Raw genomic sequence first — 20,623 nt, forward strand, 5'->3', positions numbered from 1 at the left:
AACAATAAACTCTATAAGCATTTAAAATTATTTCAGAGAGAAGCTTATTTCTGCAGTCTTACTTGCTTCCAAGGTTATCCTCAGGCGGGGAATGAAACTTTCTGCTTAAGAAAAGGCTGATACTTAGTGGTAGGTGATTTAATAGCAGTTTTTCTTCAGCTTTCTGTAAAGATCATGGTAGAGTTCTCTTAAAGGGAAAAAAAAATCCCACCAAACCCATCAAATTTACCAGTTGTCTCCCTGGTGTTACTGCGCTGCCGTAACTGCCTGCTCATGCTGTTGCCTCTTGGCAGGGTTGTTGCTGAGTACAGGTGCTGCTGGTAACAGTGGCTGTGGGAAGCACTGCTGTTGCCAGCCTTGGATTTGCTCTTACAGTAAGCGTTGCTGTGCATCTCTCTTGATACTAGCCAAGTCACTTTTCCTCATTTCAAGACCCTTGGGTATTGCAGAAGGCAAAAGCTCACATTCCGTGCCTGAGAATGGCCCTATAAACAGCAAATGTACTGGAAAAAGCCAGTGAGCATAGTGTAGACCTTGTCCGCTGCTGCTGCTACGAGGCACAAGCACTCCATCTTATGAATACGCTGTGTTTCATGCTGGGGCAGTGGGGAGGGAGCATCCCTGTTTCCCCCAGGTGCTGCAAAGGCTGTCGTCAGTCAGCTTTGTCCTCCACGGGGGTATGCTGCTGGCTGTGAGCACAGGATCACGCCCCTGGGCTTGGCAACCAATGCTGCTCCCTCTTCTTCATAAAGTACCTTTTTTTTTTATAAAAAACTCCCCCCCTCCTTCTTTCTTGGGGAAACAAGTGTGGTTTTGGGCAGGTGGGAGAAGGGCGTAAAAGGGACAGGAGGGGTGAGAATAAACAAAATAATCTCTCAACTTTTCAGATTCCTTTTTAAGAAGAGGGCCTGGGGGAACATTGTTAAATAGATGATATTATAATTATTTATATACCTCCCTAGATATTTCATGAGCAGTAATATGTAGGCATCAGTGATGTCTAATGCTTTTCTGTTTAAAGGTGGTGAAAGCCCTCTACTAGATTAGATCTCTTTGGTTGTGCACAGAGCTCCGATAACTCTTGTTAACAAATCTTTTGTGGTGTCCCACAGAATTGCTTTGCTTATCCTCTTACATGAACCTGCTACAGAGAACAGCCAGAAAGCTCATCTCATGCCCTGATAATACATAGATACTGTGATCTTATTTGCTTCCAGTTGAACGCTGTTGCTGAGCTGCTGCTCTGCTCAGCTGCAAACGGGTGAAATGATTGATAGATCCTTACCTTCAACCAGAGAGGCCCAAGAAAAATCAGTGCTGACAGAGAAGTGCCAACACCTCACCTTACTGAAACACAGTTAGATGAGTATTTTTGGATGAGATTAATTCTCCTCTAATGTTAGTCTGAAGTACTTACCTGGTTTTTTCCATAGCTAGTGCGGAGGGTGTTAATAACCCCAGGGGAAGATTCGTTCATCCAAAGACAGAAGAGCTTGCTATGCCTTTAGGAGGTGTCCCTCCTCTAGCTCCCGGGAACTCATTGCAGTCCCTGAGCATTGACATGGAGAGGGTGAGGAGGGGAAGAAGAGCCAACCTCCATTTGGGATGATGGGTATTACTTTGGTTTTTTGAGGCAGGGAATTTTGACTCTGTGGATGGCTCACTCCAGTCAGGGAATTGCTACAGCCAGCTTATTTCTTGACAGCACTCAAATACCTTCTTCTTTTTTTTTCTTTTTTTTTTTAATTAAATAATATATAACCATTCACTTCTGGAATGCACAGATCATAATACCACGTTATTGTTCCTGTTCACTCTCCTATCAATGTTATCTCGTTTCTGGCATTTTTATGCAACCACTTCAGCTGTTTTTATGACATTTTCCATTTCTCTCTGAAGGAGACAGCTCAAACTCCGTATTTCTATCCTTACCCTCCATCTCTATTACAAACTGCAAGTCCTTTCTGTGTTGTTGTCATTTTAGCTGATTAACCCTCTTGAATCTTGAGGCAAGCATCTTATTTGTAATTTTTTTTCAGCTGCAGTTTGAGACCTTGTTAAGCAAACCACTGCAAATCCTATTTTGCCATGAACCTGCTTGAGTGGACGTGAAAGGCTGACCTTTAAGTTTATAAGACGCTGATAGAGAATTGGATGAGATCAGGAAGAAAAACCTTAATGATGAAGACAGTGATTTGGATTTGCATTTTATGCTTTCTCCTAGATTTCTGGTCAGGTTTTCCACTTTAGGTCTCTGTGTTTTGTTAAACATCTTTAAAAGAATATGAATGGTGTATCACGTTTTCGGAAGGGATAATAGGATAAGTGTATTGTATATTCACAATGTTTGATGAACATCCAGTAAGCACTGCGAATAAAGTTGGAATTAAATTCTATGATATTTAAACCTAGACTGTCCTGCATCTGGTGAGAAATAATGTACATTTCTGTTGCTAAATGCATCTGTTCTAGGGAGTAACTGCTGACCCCTAGATGAGGTGGTGCAGAGTAGTTCTGCCTCCCAATCACAGGGGTGTCTTTTTTTCCTTTGGAGCAGGCTTGCTGCATCTATTGTATGTGGCAGTTAGCCCTGGGTTTGTCCTGGGGCCCATATGTCCGGGCTGCCCACCTGCTAGGATGGGATCCCAGGAGTGAACAATCCCTGAAATCACTCTGGAGTTTTGTTCTGAAGGGAATTGGCCGGCTGATGGTGGGAGAGAACCCGGGAGTGACCGGCATTCCTGCAGAGCTTGCTCAGCACTTGCTCCCCTAAGTATAACTGTAGTTTCAAACAAAGATGATACTCTCTTCTGCTACTTCAGGATTTTTCAGGGAAGAAGATAGAATATAATCACTGTGCAATTTTCTACAGTGTTAGGGAGAGTATAAAAAAGATCTTTAATGCCCATAGTATCCTATTTGTATTTATGCAGAATATTTTGTTTGGGCATAGTTATCTTTTCAGGGGTAGTAGAGAAATTATTCGATGATGTCCTCTGTGCATTCATCTCTTACTAGTGCTTCGCTCAGCTTTCTCTTCTTGTGTGCATGTGACTGAACGGGCTAACAGCCAAGTTTATATTTAGCACTGCTGGAGTCAGCATCCTTTCATGCCTTAATTGCTGTAGTAACAGGAAACTCGTTCGTCAGTTATAACAAACGATGCAGAAGGTTTTCTTTGCTGTCAACTCGTGGATTGTTTTTTCCCATCTGGAATATTCAGGGACCCCGATTGAAGATCAATGGACACGTTTTTTCAACTTTGTGTTTTGCTGTATGTACTGAGGTTTTTGCAGTTTTTGTTAAAACCTCAAGAAAAACAGAGGAGGAGCAAAGGGGGATGGGGATGTGCCTTATGAGCTTATTCCATGAATGAACTCGTACATCATAGTCAGAATTTACTCTTAAGGTTCCACCTCTAGATACCGAACAAAGCAGTAACACACATCTTGTTTCTAGGCCCCAGTCCTGAATTTTGGGGATAAAGATCCTCTTATGAACTCATGTGTAAAGGAGTACCTCTTTTTAATAGACAGGACAACTGCTTTGATTTCTTGTTCTGTGCAAGTGAAGGCCTTGCTGTCTCTGTGATGTCTGTCTGAATGATTTGCTGAAGTGACCCAGACAGGCTTTTTGGAGGAAACAGATTGACACATTTGAGACAAAACCGTCCGTAACTTCCAGATGAGACACTAACCTTCAGAGCCTACAATGAGGTTATAATGGATCTAGATTAGTAATATTTTTCATATTCCTTCTCCTGACCTTCTTGATATTCATTGCTAAATCATTAATCTTAACAATTTGGTCACTATTTAAAAATCTATAAAACACTGCTCATATTCTTGTCTTAGATTTAACAATACTCAGCTGTAGCATTTATCCTCCTACGGCAGCCCTGGCCATAGTACCTGTTACCACTGTTACATCTTTCCTGCCCCTGGGTGACAGTGACAGATTAAGCTATAAAATTTGACGGCGGTGTTAGCTGCAATTTGACTAAAACATAATAATACGTGCCTTTAGGCTTGCAAGTTCCCTTGTATGCTAGTTCTTTAAAAAATTGATAATTCAAAAACTGGTGATGGTTTTGTGTCAGGGTTGGTTTTTTTTTACCAACTGTCTGCATAAATGCACCCCTGTTACCCATTAGTCAGTTGGGGGTTTTGTTAGCTAAGAATAATGATCTTAAAACTAAATTGCAAGCACTGTCTTGGTTTAAATTGGCAACAGTGGGCAGAGTTAATTTAACTTGCTGGATTTGGGCCAGGTTGTGGATAATGGTATTATTTATGTTGACAGATTTATATTCCCCACCCCAGGGTCTATCTATTAAAAAAAAAAAAAAAAAAAGTGATTTTTTAGTTACCAAAAAGTGATATTGTAAATTCAAAAAAGATCAAGAACAGATTTAAGAGCTAGTTACATTTTTTTTTCTGCTCCCCAGACTTTGCTAATTCAGGGCTCGTGACCTGTATTGCACTTGAACCTTGGTTTATAACTTAATTTATGGTAATGAATGTCAGTTAGAAAATAGCAGTATTCCTTATTCTGCCATTTCATTTTATTCCTTCTGTGATTAGATGAATTCTGGTGTCTTATTCAGCACTATGGCGCAGGACAAGCTGGTGAATGGCTGTCATGAAATGCAGTACTGGAGTACTTCAGGTTTTTTTTCCCAGTCATTTAAACTCTGAACTGTTAGATTCTGACTGAATTCAGTCCTTGAAAGGGGGCTTTGCAATTCGGATTTTTGTTTTCCCTCCAGTAAAACAAGCGAAGGACATGTTTCCTTTGCTGTACTCTCTGAAGATTTTTTTTTCTTGTTTTTCTGCTGAGCTTTGAAAATTCAAATAGTCAGAACAGCTTCCTGTGAATAAATACCCTATTCTGCAATACACTTTTCTATCTAGAGTTTTAAAAAATTGCTTTAAAGAATTTTTCTGGCTCTCCAAGAGATGTGTTCCCCTGGTGCCTTCAGATCTTGCAGAGTTTTAAAGTACGTTATGCTTTAAAGAGGTGGTAATTGGAAGTGATTCTGCAAAAAGGTTACTTGCTTTCATGCCACGGTGGTTATTTAATTCTTTCTGATTTAATTCTTTATTTTTCCTCCCAATGTCCCAGCTTTAAACTAAGCCTTGGCCACTGCAAGTAGAGCTGAGCTGGTCCAGCCCCTGCCCCTTCTGCCCCTCGCAGCGGCGGAGCGTACTTCAGCTGTCGGCGAAGGCGTCTTTGTGCTTAAAGGCTTCTTTTGGTGCTCCACAGAGGACAGCTTTTTCCCTGAGCCTGGTCCCGCAGGGTACCCTCTGACAAGGTCCTGAGCAGCCTGGGCTGATTTGGCCCTGCTTTGAGCAGGGTGGGACTAGATACCCTCTCCAGGCTAGAGACCTGTGTCCTGGCTCCGGCAGAGAGGGTGTCAGGGTTGGAGCTTCCCTCCGCGGAGCGTGAGCACGATTGACTGCACTTAGTTATCTGATCACCTTCTGTCAGACTGCTTCTATCCCTGTCTCATTAATACATGTGATCCCAGATTTTTTTTCCCCAGATTAATTTTTATCTCAGTGACGAGTGAAGCTTCATGTCAGGCATGCTTCCCGATGAGTTTAGCAAAACTCTTTCATAAAACAGAAAGTTCTTACGGATGTGGTGGGAAGACACCCTTACCTACACAAGAGTTCCCTGAAGCTGGACAAGAGCAGTCTGGTCTCCAGAGCATGGTGCCACCATGCTATCCTTAGGAACCTCTCTTTTAATGTTTGACTGCCCTACTGTTGTTGAAGCACCTTAGGTGCCCTGCTTCATAAAATGGGTATTTAGCAGGGATCCCTGTCATGGTTTAACCCCAGCCGGCAGCGAAGCCCCACACAGCCGCTCACTCACTCCCCCTGGGTAGGATGGGGGAGACAATCAGAAAAGTGAGAAAACTCATGGGGTGAGATAAAGACAGATAAAGTAGGTAAAGCAAAACCCGTGCACGCAAGCAAAGCAAAACAAGGAATTCATTCACTACTTCCCATCGGCAGGCAGGTGTTCAGCCATCTTCAGGAAAGCAGGGCTCCATCACGTGTAACGGTGACTTGGGAAGACAAATGCCATAACTCTGAACGTGTGTCCCCCCCCTTCCTTCTTGTACCCCAGCTTTATATGCCGAGCATGACGTCATATGGTGTGGAATATCCCTGTGGTCAGTTGGGGTCAGCTGTCCCCGCTGCGTCCCCTCCCAACCCCTCGTGCACCCCCAGCCTGCTCGCTGGTGGGGTGGGGTAAGGAGCAGAAAAGGCCTTGACTCTGTGTAAGCACTGCTCAGCAGTCACAAAAACATCGCTGTGTTACCAACACTGTTTCCAGCACAAATCCAACACATAGCCCCATACTAGCTACTGTGAAGAAAATTAACTCTTACCCCAGCTAAAACCAGAACAATCCCCCATGACCAAAACAGTGACTACTTCAGAATTACAGAATTACTTCAATGGTGAAGTAATTTTCACTTACATTTGATGCCTTGCTGTTTCCCTCTACCTTGCACTAACTCATCTCTCCTCTGCCCCCAAAGCAGTGTCCCCCAGCCTCCCTCCTTTTAAAACCAACCCAAGATAATCCTTGATTTATGCTCTAAAGGAGGAGGTTTATGTCCTTTTTAGTTAATGTGACTCGAAACTCCCGTTATTCATAGATGTAAAAGATTAGGTTTTTTTTCTCTTACCAAACGCTTGTCTTTGATTCCTCCTTTTGGTAATAAGCTTCTAAAATCAATTATGCACTGGTTTTTAGCTTTTAAATAGCTTTCTAGCTCTGATTTCCCCCAGTATTGTACAAATTTGCTGAATCTGAGAAAAGCTGCTGAAAGGGCAATACTGGTATATACAGACAGCTCTCTTTTTCCATGCTTCTATAAAAGCTTTGCTTAACCTGTGAGGATGGAGGGAGACCAGATGCAAACAAGTGCAGGAGAAGCTTGTGTTGGGAAAATGGGTCCCACCCTCAGTCCCATCCTCCCAGAACACAAGCTGAAAATTTTGGTCTGACGTTTTCTGTCTGTCGGGCAGCAGCGATGCCTGCGGCTTTGGAAGATGGGCTCTTGCAGGGCTCCCCTCTGTTTACCATGGGATGGTCTTTTGCTCCTCCTCCAGCCTGAGGTTTGAATCTGTGAATTCCTTGGCATTCTCTGGGGGGGGAATCTTTATTTCTATAGTATTTGGCTGTACTTCTCCTACTTGTATGATGAGTACAAGTGGTGTTTGTAGAGCTTAGGTAGTTTATTTATTGGGCAGAGGGAAGAAGCAGCTCTTCAATAACTGCTAAAGCTTGAAGGTTGTTATAGTTTAAGACTTTAAATTAATGAAATTATTTTGGAAGTTAGTGATTTTGGTTGGCTGAATATTGGTGTTATGGTCTAACTGTTTTTTTTTTTTCCTAAAGTTAATTTAAGTGAATATTTTAGGTTCTCCTTTCAATAGTTTTGAGTGTAAGAGTGACTTGGATGCAGAGGTGCTCACTCTAGTCTGTACAGATCAGACGTGTGCTCAAATGTTTCACAGCCTGTCTTTGCAGCATTGTCTTTTCATGTGCTTGGCTGCCCCAAGCAAAATCTGAATACTTGAGGTAGTGTTGTAGGCTCCTCTCACGTTTTACCATTTTTTACCTTTGCCTATAGAAGTTACCTAATCAAAAGTATGGAAGCAACTTGTCAAAAGCTGAGGGTTCGTAATACTGGAAGGTATTGGGGCAACTTTTTTTTCTGCTTTAAAAAGGAGTCTTATACTCAATATCCACATTTAAAAAAAAAAAGAAAAACAAACAACAAAACCCTAAAAAAGTGGCTTGTTTTCTTTCCCTTGCCCCTGTGAAATGGGTAGCTGTTGCTGCTGCGTTCTATACATCGCCTCTAGTAGACTGCATTAGCTTCCAATGGAGTACTCTGGCGGGCTCAGGAGTGACGTCCTTGTCCTTCCAAGCTCCTAACGGTATGATGCCAGGATACTTGAAACCAAATGACCAAACGTGATCTGCCGTTACTGAAATCAGTGGTCTCTAACGTCGTCGTAGTATTTTTCTTTTATTCTCACGCTAGTTATTAAAAGAGGCCTTCTGTCAGAACAGAAATGGTAGGATTTTTTTGCAGACTGTTTCTGGAGGAGAGAAGGCTGTCTGATGCATGCTTAGAGGACCTCTAAAAACAAATAATAAAATACAATTCTCTTTAGATGTCCTGGTTTTTCTAATTTTAGTTTTTTTCTAATTTTCAGTAATAGAGATGGCTGTTGGGCAGCTTCTCATGTGTGCTGTTACTTTGCATAATCACTATACTAGTTTAATCTTAATATCGTTCTAAGACTTTGTGGCTTTTAATATGTTATCTTTTGTAAAAATAATAACAATGTAGATGTGAAGCATTTTTATTCAAATTTTAAAGCTGTTAAATAACATAACTGCTTTTTTGCCTGCTGGTAATTTGGTGAACACTTTGTAATATGATAAACTGAATTTGTGATGAACTAGCTAACTTTCTCATTTCATTTTGACTTCTCTAGAGAAGTTGGAGGTTGCACCACCATCTCCAGGACAACTGAAACATGGTAAAAGAAGAATGTTTGTTGAATGTGGTTCAGTACTTGTGCAGTCTGTCTTTGAATTGCTTCATCTTCTTCCTACAAGTGCTGGTCTGTCCTCATCCCTGTCGCACGGAGCAACAGAAAACCAAAGCAAGCACCAGCAGTCACTGCGCCTGCTTTATTTCATAACACCTCAGCTGGAGAATGCGCACCATTTAGTGAAAGTAGGACAGAAAGCCCAAATGAGACCGCGCTGTTCAAAGCCAGCAGCAAACCTTGGTTTTGTAAGCCGAGCGGCATTGATGCTGCAGTACCTTGTGGGGGTTTTTGTGTTTAAGCTTAAAACTATTGACTTGCTTCTCGTCGCATATATTTTAAATGGACTGAGAAGTGGGATAAAATTGCAGAGCAGCTGGAAATAGATTTGGTATTCTTTATAATACCAGGGGCATTCAAATTCTGATTTAGTTTCCAAATCAGTGTATTTTTGTGTTTTTAAACTCTGTCAGTGAGCAAATGTATTTGGTTGAACAGTTTCATATTCTAGGCATTCTACACTTATTTTTCTTTGGGTTTTTTTTTTTTTTTTTTTTTTTTTTTTTTGCTTGGTCCCTGGGGTTCTGTTTGCTCCATGGATTCCAAAATTCTGTCAACTTCAGTAAGAATTCGAGCTTCCTTTGTAGCTCCAGAGTTTGGTGCACACATTTTGAAAATACTAGCTATCTCTGGGTGCTTTTTTGTTATTTATGTTTTTGGGGTTTTTGTCCTGCGGTGGTTTAAAAAAAAAAAAACCACAATAATTCTGAAAATTTCATGTGTTCTGTGCTTTAGTCTTTTACCTGTGTGTTTAAGAAGGTATGTGTGTTCTTAGGAAGTAGTTACAGAAGTCCAACCATGTTCTAGTACCTGAGCATGAAATATCTCTTGAGCATGGCCTTGTTGTTGATATGATCATGGATTCATGCTGTCTGTGAGAGGTAAACCCAAAAGGGACTCACACCAGTTTCTTTTCACGTGACTGTCAGGTTCATGCACTCTTCTTTCTTCCCTCTTCATATATTTGCATCTCTATGTTTATAAAATATAGGAAATTATTGGTCCCATCTGAAGTGGGAAAAAACCCTAAATAGCCGATGCGTTTTAACAGTGGAAAAAAAAGAAAAGTTCTGACTTTCGAAGCTGTATTTTTAGTCATGTAGCCTGTCTTGGTGCTGTATTTAATCTTACGATGCTAGCACCTTGAAACTCAGCTGGAGGCAATGCTGTCCAAATTCCATCGTGTCTCCAATCAGAAGCTCTTAAGCTAAAACTTGAGAGAGAAAATGGAGCAGGACAAAAAGGCACGATACAGTAGCACTGTGCTGCCTGTTAGAAATTATTCAGACCGGCATGTTGCAAGTTCCTGCAATAGAAAATATTTTCAAATAGGGTTTACTTGGAGTTTCAGGAGTGAAAAGAAAAAAAATGCATGAAACAAAAGGTGGAACTTCATTTCTTAATGTATTGAGGAGGAGCTTCAAGTCTAACTTGTCCTCCTCATAGTGCCCAAACGAAATCAAGTTACAGAAGTTTGGGTTGAATAGTGAGATAATGAACGCTGTGTGACACACTAGTGAAAACCACCTTAGCATTGCAGATTTAGCTGAAGGAGTTTTGCTAAGAATTGCCTAGTTCCAGGCAGTACTCTTAAAATATGAACTTTTAGGAATGCATGGAGAAGATGGGGGTCTTGCACAGGAATAGAGAGGGACTTGCAGAGGAAGGGGCTTTATTTTGAGCAAGAAAAGAATGCAGGGAGTCTGGTGAGACAGTTTGGCAGTGTTCAGTGATACGGCTACATCGGTTGGAAGGACTGTAAATAGTATCAAAGTTTGTGTAGTTTTAAATATTTCTCTTGTGCAGTGGTAGGCATAAGTGGCTTCCATCCAAAATTGTACAGGTATTTTTGCAAAGAGTAAGTTGGTTTAACCCGTTCTTCGCAAGCCATTAGTAACACTTATGTGTAGCAAAGCGTTTTACCAAACCTGCCAGAAATGAAAAGGTCACTAATAGAAGTAGTAGGAAAGGGATTTTGTGTATGTTGTCTTTGTTTCTCTTAAAGGCAGTATTAGACTGACATTTCAGTAGTTGGGGTGAACTAGTGAACTCTCTTATAAATATTTATTTTCTCTTTGTTACTTATTTCTTTTAGTGTTCTTCCACAATGCATTACCTTTTGTAGGGTTTGGATTTTTGGATAACGCAATTATGATTGCTGCGGTAAGTTCATTATTTAATTCCTTGATCAAGTCAGTAAGATTCATATTGTTCAAGTAGTAAATGAGAGGTTTGGGAAGATTCTGTTCCCTCTGTATCAACTCACTAATTTCTATTTTAATTTTTCTTTTTTTAAAGAAAATGCCCATGCTCTGTTCAGCCTTTGCAGAATGCACAGGAGTGTTGTTCCTTCTGGAGGGCAGTATTGTAACTAATTCTGTTGAATTGAGAAGAGGATTCCTTTTTTTCCTATCCTCATTTGTGCTGCAAGACACATTTATGATCATGTAGTTAATACATTTTTTTTGTACTGACTGATGATAATGTGATTATAATGTGTTGATGAATAGGTCTTCAGAGCTTTTACTGATGTGTTCCTTTGTTCTGAGTGATGCAGGCAGTGTTAGTGCTGATGCTGATTTGTACTGATGTAGCCTGGCATTTCTGAGTAACACTGTTGAGATGTTTTCCTCTTCATTTGGAAGATGAAACGGGCTAGTGGAACAGGAAGATGGATAAAGGCCAAAGATACTGTTCCTTGTGTAGCGTTATCATTGACAGTGTGATCTTAATCATGGGATAATTCAGGTGGGAAGGGACTGCAGGACCCACTAGGTCTCTAGTCTTGCTTCTGCTTGGGACCTTCTCGGGGTCTCTAGTCTAACCTCCTGCTCAGTGCAGGGTCAGCTGTAAGGTCAGATGAAGTTGTTCATGGGTTTATCCTGTGGGTCTTGAGAAGGTACAAGGGCAGAGACCGCACAGCCTGTCTGGACAACCTGTGCCAGTGGCCGACTGTCCTCACAGTGGAAAACATATTCCTATATCCAACTGGAACATGTCTTGTTTTGATGCGTGCACATTGTCTCTCATCTTTGGACCATGTACTGCTGTTTCATCGTGCAGTTCACTGGGATTTTGTTTCTTCAACTGAAAAAGTAAGGAGCTACGATACTGTGTTTTATTTGTTTGCTCAGTATTTGTAGAAGTTTGCATTCAGAGCTCTGCATTCAGCTAAGAATTACAGTGCGGAAAATGGTATGCAGAGACAGGGATTACGGTTTTGTCCATTAGGTGGCCATTATGAAACAATATAAAATATTAAAAGAATATCAGAAGTAGGCTTTTGTCCTAGGGTGAAATACGTATGCTAGGAGGGTAGGAGCTGCGCGGATCTAGTAGAAGTAATGTCCATTTATCCTTTCAGTCTGAATGTAAACAAGCAGAAAGCAATACTTTTGCCAGTTGAATCAATATAATCTAGTTTAACTCCAAATCCCTCAAATAATGAGAAAACTCTTATTTTTCAGGGAACCCAAATAGAGTTGTCAATTGGAGTTGTCCTAGGAATTTCAACTATGGCAGGCAAGTAAAAAAATGCAGTATGTGTAGACTAATATGGCACATTCCTATGTTTTAGTCTGAAAGTGGGCTACAGGGCTGGAAACGGCTCTTCCTTGGTCTTGCAGCTGCCTTTCCTAATAAAGAAACAATCTATGGTTGAAGCAAAGACATATTCCATTTGCAGAAATGGAATTTCAGTTCAAATAGTTTTTGAAATGCTTGTTGTCGGTTTTAATCTAAAAGTTCAATTCCTGGGTCACTTAGGAAAGTGTATTTGCATTCCTGTATTGGAAGTGCTCTAAATTCCCTAGGGTCTGATATTTATGTATGTGTATGTATGTATTGGTAAGTTGCTGTTTGCTTGCAGCGCTAAGTGAAGATCAGTGTTGGTGTCCTTTTACTGCGTTGGCCGCTGTTCTCCGTGGCTTCTCTGCCTCCGTGCGATACCACGGGAAGGCCAGGCAGCCACCCTGCTCCTGCACCGGGCCAAAACTGATAAGCTCGGCTCGAAAGCTTTGGTGCCTCTGCAACGTCAGAGGAAAAGAAACGGCTCATGGATCTGCCAGCTGCAGGTGCAGCATTGCTGGAAAGCACCAGATAGCTTAAATGGAAATGTATATGGCAGAACACGTTAATCGTTTGGAAATTTGCAGCCCTCTGTTGTGATGCAAGACAGTCACAAGCAAGCTTACTGCAATACGATCTGCTGTGAAATCACGTATTTTAAGTGTGTAACTTTATTCAGTCATACGTACAGTATTTATTCCTCAACTGACACAGTTCATGGATATGTTGGAATGTTTATCAAAGCCACATACCTGAGTAACAGCTCCTTCTATTTCCAGTGCCTCTTCAGGCACTGGAAGGCCTTGCTTGGTGTCCAGCGTTAGCTGTGCGAAACTGGCAGCCACGCGCGGCCGTTTTTAACTCTGATCTGAAAAGTTGTTACCTTGACTTCCAGGTGTCAGTGTTATCTTTTTGTATTTGTCAAGTTTTCTTCACGTAAGTTGAGAAAAATAGTTGCGCTTCCTATTACTGTTAGTCTGCTGCTGTTATTACAAACTGTAATGAGGTCAGAAGAAAAACTCTAAAATAGAAGAACCTTGGTTCTAGTCTTTTATGCTATATATACTGAGAAGAGTGAGGGTCACTGGGTGGGAGGGAGAGGTGCTTGTTGGTTTTGTTTGTAATTAAAATAATACTTTGCCTTCTTCTCCCCTTTTCTTTCCTCATCTTCCCTCCAGCTGCAGCTTTGGGAAACCTTGTTTCAGATTTAGCTGGACTGGGGTATGTCTGAACTTGTATTAAGAACAGATTTTTTTTTTCTTTCCTGCAAACACTATTGGTGCTACTGAACTAAAACATACAAACTGCTGAAATTGCTTTGTTTTTTTTTTTCCTAGCTCTTGAATTTTGCTTCAGTAAACTATATGACTCTAGAAATGTATTCTGTCCTTTTAAGAAAAAGTTGGAATATTAGGTGGTTCTTGTCGAGGTTAAAACCGCAATGCCATAGTTCTGAAGCAGAGTAACTCTCCTGCTATTACAGTATTATATATTTTAAGTGATAAAATTGGGATTGCTGTTTAATCTGATTTGATGTAGTCTGTAGGTAACGCTTGCTTTTAAGGAAGTATTAAACTTCTACAAAAAGTGCGTTCATTAAAATACAAATGGAAAAATACATTATTTTGTGATATGATATGTTGCTGTGATAGAATATACCTAATATACCTCCTCAGATTGTTATGCCTAGATCTGAAGACATTTCCTTCTCCTCAGATAGACATATAATTGTTTTATCTGAGGAGAATGAAATGTCTTCAGATCTAGGCATACCTATTTCTGATATAAACAGATGCAGCTGACTTTTTAATTTTTTTACAGGAAATTTCTGAATAATTGCTGAAAGTAAAGCTGTCTGTTATGCTTCTTTTTCCCACTTTCCCTCTTTTTTTTTTTTTTTTCCTGCAAATAACAAGGCTTATTACTAACTAGTGTGTGTGTAACCTTTCCTCCAGTAAAGGTTACTTATAAGCTCTGCAAAAATACAATAACATTCACACCAGTTGTGTCTCAATGCATAAAGTTTTTCTGGAAATATTGCATATTAAATCAGTGAGAAAATGAGTTAGGTTACATTGCAAAATGTGATCATCAGAAGTCTGAACACTTTCCCATATTTACCCCTCGATGGCTTTATCAGTATGCTGAAGGAAAAGCCATTCATTTTAAGTTCAGTGCTTCAAATATTTCAAAATCCTCACTAGAAGATAGTGTCAGATCCAAAATGGTTTGTTCTTGGTTTCTTGTTCTTCCAGTCTTGCAGGTTATGTAGAAGCTTTAGCTTCACGACTGGGTCTGTCAATCCCTGATCTGACACCCAAACAAGCTGATATGTGGCAAACGCGTCTCAGTGCACACTTGGTGAGTATCCTGTAGGTAGGCACTGCTTGCATGGAGCTTTTTGTATTTAAACTAATTGGTGATAAATCCTTTTTGTCACTTTTGCCATTAAATACTAACGACCACCAACATTTTGCACATTTCCTGGAAGGTTTAGTTGTGAGCCTGTGTCAAGGAGCATCATGAGACTGCATTGGTTCAGGCGTGGGTGGTTTTTTGTCTGCAACAAGCCATGAGTGACTAGTGACGTGGATAGTCTCTGCAATGACTTCACGTATGCTATGCAGATACCTGGTTTGAGCTCTGGCTACTGTGATAAGATAGTTTATTTGAAAGTCATGACCTCTTAGTAGTTTACTCCTCTACATTCTTTGTCAAGTGCTTGCTATTCATATACCTGTGCTGGTATGTATTCATTTCTAGTATTCTGTAATTAGCTTGGATATGAAATTAGCTTTCCCCTGGGTAAACTTTTAGCATTTGAGTAATATTCACCGCCTGGGTTTACAGTTATGGGACACTCATCTTGCAGATTCATTTTCAGGATGATTACTTAATTAACATTTAAACATTTGAAGCAGTCCCACTTCAGCAATGAAAGCGTTAGTTTATTTTGATTAAAGAAACAGATTATAAGAAACTGAGTGAAGAAACATATTTCTTTCAGTTTGCCAGAATGAACCTTCATGGGGAAAAATATCTTTGCAGATTTAAGGGAAGAGAAATAACACTTGCTGAGGAAAAGTTAGGGGGAAAAAGTGCTTTTAGCAGTGATAGATCAAAGCATTGAGTGGGGAAGAATTGGCATGTGATCCGTGGGCTGCCCTCTACTCTGTCCAACAGAGGAGTTTTCTTGGTGGAAGCTGAGTCTGTGGCAAAAGCCTTTGCATTGCACTGCAGTTCATGCACAGCACTTCTCTGTGAAAAGGCTTCTGAGCATCTTAGCCTGCATGCTGGCATTTTTTCTTTTTTATCCACTGTCTCAAGTTTCTCAATACTGTCCCCCTACTGCTTGTGATGTGGTTTGAGTGTTGCCTTTTCTTATTTCTTTCCTCTCCTGTTGACTTTCACATCTAGGTCAGTTTTTTCCAATTTTTTTTTTTGTCCTCACCTTGTGCCTTTGCAAATTGTCATGTTTCCAGGGAATTTCTCGTTCCTGACCTTGATGATAATTTGCATTACCAGGTGCAAGCAGATGCAATTATGATTGCACCTAAAATGTCATTTGGTTCTCTCCCCCCCACCCTGCCTTCTCCCTCTTCCCTGTCTTCCTGGCCATCCTACTGATCCTTTGAATCTCTGGCTCCTCCCTTACCACCTTTGCAGCTTTTCATGAGTCATTCCCCTCCTTTTTATTCAGAATTGTCTTTTATCAGAGCACACACTTGTTTCTAACCTTGTCATACCGGTGCCTCTCTCCTAGATTGTGTTTCTAGTCTGCATGCTAAGAAAAATGTGGCTCCCAACCAAAAGCTAGAACAAAGGGTCTGTTTTCCTGGGTGTGATGGTACTACGGAGCATATGAGTAACAACTGATCAGTGAGAAACTTAATTTTTTCTCCCTTTCTCCAGGGTAAAGCTATTGGAGTGACCGTTGGGTGCATTTTAGGAATGTTTCCTTTGTTGTTCTTTGGCGATGAGGAAGAAAAACTGGAAGAAAAAAATTAACCTTTTTACAAGACATATACAAATGTAAACTACTGTACCTCAATTATTCAATTATGCTGTCAATATTTAGGAATTAACAGACAGTAAAAAATGTATAGACTTGGGAACAAAACCTTCAGCATGTCGTTTTATGGAAACACTAATTTATTGTGGCTTTGTTGTGTTCAGTACTTCTTTTTATAAGACATCATCTAACTTTTTATTTAATTGTAAATTTTTGAAGTGTTTTCACTTAATGGCAACTGATGTTTACCACTTTCCCCTTTGACCTTATTCTTTAAAGGATTATTACTCTAATAATCCACCATGGATGACAGTATCACTCTTGAGTTGCATATTGGTTGCTTAACAGTTGTAATTGCATGACAAAAATGTCACTGCTGTTTTTCAGGTCCTTCAATGCAGATTATTAAGGAGGTCAGTGATGAGTAATTTGAAGTCCCTCACTTTGCAAGGTGACTGGTTGCCCCGTCACCAGCCATCATTTTGCACTGATTAGGTATTTTGGTGATCTACAACAGTCTAGTTTGCATTTTTTCACAATTCTGACTGTCTCTCTGAATTATCTTCCGAGATGATCATTTTAATGCTTTGACAAGGTAAGTGTTTCCAGTGTAGGCTCTTTACCAAGACCATTTTTTTAGTGGTGGTTTAACACCTTCTATACTTTGTATTCATGCCTTTTTTTTTTCCCTTTGTAAACAATATTTTGAGAATTGAGTTGAGAGATCCTTAAATTTGTCTTCCTGAGTTTTGAGTTTTTATTGTTCTGCTTAAAATAAGGTCTGAATAGTTGATTGGGTGGACAAGGCCGGGGAGCACTTCAGGGTATGAATGAGTGCTGGCTTTGCAAGTTTGTAATGGGTGGTTCAGTTGAAACAATGAAGTGTACCATCAGTCTGGATTAGAGGACCTGATTTGCAGATTATAAGTTTGTATTTAAGATTAAGCCTTTGCTACCTTTTTTTTTGCTGCGAGACAATTAGTAAAAAAAACCAAAAACAAAACAAAAAAACAAACAACCAACAAAAAAAGGAGACCTGAGGCCTTTTTTCCTTTTTTGCCTTTTATTTTTGCAGTCTTACTTGGTGTATTATAGATCTGACAGTGCAGTCACATTTAACTGTACTTTTTTATATGGTCATAAATAAATTGATTACAACTATTGAATATTCATAATATTTCAGGATCTGACTTGCTAATAGCATAATGCTGAACTGACAACTGTTGATTAGAGGAGAGGGTTTCTTACCTGTTCGAATACCATTTGGAAAAGACACTAAAAAGAGAGGCACAGCCAGGGCACTTGGAAAGTTTTGTTGCTGGGATTGCTAGCGCTTCTGAAACCTGGAAAGAAATGTTTAAAAAAAAAAAAAACAAAACCTAAGTCCCCTGATGACTTTTATTTGCTATAGGAAAAGTCTTATTGTAATGTGTATGTTTTACAGAGTTCATTGCTTATCTCTTGGTCATAAATCTGACTTCTCTGTTCTCATTTCTAGAAGCCCTTTAAAAGCAGTACTGAAACTTTGACATCAACCTTTAATGAAGGTGACAGTGATGTATCTGTTTTTTGAAAAGCAGACTCTGAAAATTTGCAGTGAGTAGTCCGAGTAGCATGTACTGTACTTTGTACATTAAACCACGAGAATCTGGACCAAACTGTAAAACTGAAAGAAATCAGGCAGGCATAGAACACAAATGCAGAGGAGTTTTGGCTTGTATTTTCAAAGTTGGAAGCTTTAAAAACAACAACAACAACTAACAACAAAAAACTCCACACCCACCCACCCCACCCCCAAAAAAACCCAATCCTGCTAGAAAATTATGCACTCTTTCCCCAACAGATTGCTGCTGGTTTACAGTACTTCAGTGATCAGGTTTTTTGTCATCCACACGTTTGTCTTGCCTTAAACTCTTAACTTTTCTTCCTCTGCATGTACTTCTGTTTCTGGTATGTTTCTATACAAAGATGTAAGTATTTCCCACATGTTCTTTTTTTTTTTTTTTAAACTGAAGTACACATCAAAACAATTTTGCGTAGCTTTTTTTGTAGCTGTTTTTACAGCGATTCCAACACTGTTTCCCATTACGATACTGGCACCTTCGTTGGAGTCTTCCAGCACTGGCCAGACCTCTGTTCTTTGCCGTCGTACCAACTGGAACACTGTTTTCATCACTTTTTTAGAGCTCATGAGAACAATCGGAAGGCTGTGTCAGCTGTCATAGTAGTGCTCGTATTATAATGGCAATAGGAAAGACCGTGTACTATTGTTGAATAGCTTGTGCATGTAAATTGAGTATGTTTTGTTGCTGTATGTCAAACTATTGTACTGCAACCAATGCTTTTATTGAGAATTAATGAACTAAAATATCTTCAAAGAAATTAATCATGTGTCGTCTTGTTAAACTACTTAGCTGACCACAAAAATGTGGAGGGCAAGTGACACATGGTAAGAAATCCTGGGTGTTTCAGGCTGTTGTCTGATACCGTAATCAAGCAAGTGACTTCTGAGGTTTCAATATTTGATGAACGTGAAGAAATAACTGACGATTTGAGAGGAATAGAGGTTCTGCTGGAGGCTGAGAGAAAGTCCTTGTTGGGGCCAAACTGCCACCCTGAGTACGGTAGGGGTAGGTTGCTTTGCCTGCAGGATCCGCTCTTGTGTGGATGTGGTGCTGCTTCATGCGGAAGGGAAGATCTGTGCCTGATCTGTACCCTCTCTCCTCACAAGGAGAGGGGGTTTTTCTGGGGTGTATGGATGAAAGTGATCCCTGATGCTTTGATCACACTTTTTAAAACACGTAACTGAGAAGACAGAGCACTAACAAAACACTTTGTCTTCTGTTGTCTTCTCCCTCCTCGATAAAAGGAAAAACAAACACTACAGGCTTATTCAGAGACTTCAGTATTGCTCCATTTTTTTTTATGCTATCAGTTTGTCCTGTGTTAACAGGAATTTTTTGCGTTAAAGGGCTGGTAGACCTGAAATTGTGTTTATTTTAAAATGCTGTCTTTTATTGTAACGTAAAAGATAAATGTATTTTTGAAAGTACGTTATCTCTAGGGACAAAGATCATGCATCTGATAATATGGTTACCCAAATCTTCTCGCCAATATTTTCTCATTCATGTACTTTTACATAAATTATTTGAATTCAGACAACATATTTTGTATTGTCTTTAATTAAATTGTCGAACTTTCTGTAAACTTTTGTACTACAGCAAAGCTGTTCTGTGTTTCTTTATTAGACCAGATGCTGGAGGGGAAATGTTAATAATATCCTGTGGGTATTCAGCCTCAGTTATCCAAAACAGGAATTTATTAAGTTATAAGCAGGTGGTCCTTTGTCACTGTCATAGGAGGTACCACCATGGAGTGGTACTTCTGTCTCTTCATGCTTGGAAGAGAGCGATTTAAACAATTAAACTGTTTGCATGGTAAATTGCTGGTATTTGTGATTAATATTAGTCAGAAGTCTACTTGCACTTGAACTTCTGGAATTAACTGAGATTTTGTATGCAAACTAAGCCTTTTTGAACTTCCCTGGACTTTGGAGCTCTTCACTTTTTGTCACTCCTTGGTGAGTCCCTTTTGTGGATGTCTGTGCATAAAGAAGTGCTGCGAGTAAAGCATCTGTACTGGAAGGATGGTCTCATCTCATTTTGACAACCTGTGTAGGTTGGCTGTTATTTTACTCTACTCCGATTGTATTGTGTAGTAGAACTCTTCATAATGCTGTTCAGAGAGTCTATCCCACTTCTAGCCAACATGTTTCCCTCTTCTCTGTCTGATGTTTTACATGGTCTAGTGACAAGCTGACAGAGCGGCGGTGTATAAACTGAAGACCTTAATAAAGTATTGAGGAATTATCATCCTGCTCTGAGAGTCTTACGCCTCTGGATTTTTTTAACCTAAAATGCTAAGAAAATAGCTAGAGCTACTCCAGGTTGCAGTTAATGCTCTCATAACGCAAATTCAAGCTCCTGTTTTAAAGTCTTTATTTAATGTTTGTTAAGGCTTTGACCCTTGTCTCGGTGTTCAGGACCCTTGGCATCCAGAGTGTTGCTTCAAAATAGCGTTGGGGGGGTGTGGGTGTGGAGGGTTTGGGGCAAACTTGGAATTTAAAAGCCAGCCAAGATAAATGCAGAAGGATTTTTTGTTTTGTTTTGGAAGACTACCTCCCGCAATCAAACCAAACCCCACCTTCTAGAGAGACCTGTGAGCTTCCCCCCTGCTTCTTCCCCAAGGGATTGTAGTCACTAGGATTTGAGCAGGGCAGTCTTTGAGTCCATAGGTGTCTAAGCACCTGGCTTAAATACTGACGCAGCTATGGCTGCTACTCCACAGCCTCGTGAGTTGCTCCTTCTGTGTATGTGTGCAAAGAGTAAGTTGC

At 40.1% G+C, this 20,623-nt stretch overlaps 1 protein-coding gene across 2 annotated transcripts in view; it reads left to right on the forward strand.

Annotated features, from left to right (window-relative positions):
• TMEM65 (transmembrane protein 65) overlaps positions 1–20,102 on the forward strand; it is a 35,359-nt gene extending 15,257 nt beyond the window's left edge. For both annotated transcript variants that reach the window (XM_087746413.1, XM_087746423.1), the window contains 6 exons: positions 8,535–8,579; positions 10,747–10,814; positions 12,119–12,173; positions 13,397–13,439; positions 14,474–14,579; positions 16,131–20,102. In XM_087746413.1, coding sequence (XP_087602539.1) covers positions 8,535–8,579; positions 10,747–10,814; positions 12,119–12,173; positions 13,397–13,439; positions 14,474–14,579; positions 16,131–16,226 — 413 coding nt within the window. In that variant the 3' untranslated portion in view covers positions 16,227–20,102. The remainder of the gene's footprint in view (positions 1–8,534; positions 8,580–10,746; positions 10,815–12,118; positions 12,174–13,396; positions 13,440–14,473; positions 14,580–16,130) is intronic.
• Positions 20,103–20,623: the final 521 nt, after the last annotated feature.

This window comes from Nipponia nippon, unplaced genomic scaffold (genome assembly GCF_047370975.1).
Source record: "Nipponia nippon isolate SJK-2023a ecotype South Korea unplaced genomic scaffold, ASM4737097v1 scaffold_1, whole genome shotgun sequence".
Taxonomy (NCBI): domain Eukaryota; kingdom Metazoa; phylum Chordata; class Aves; order Pelecaniformes; family Threskiornithidae; genus Nipponia; species Nipponia nippon.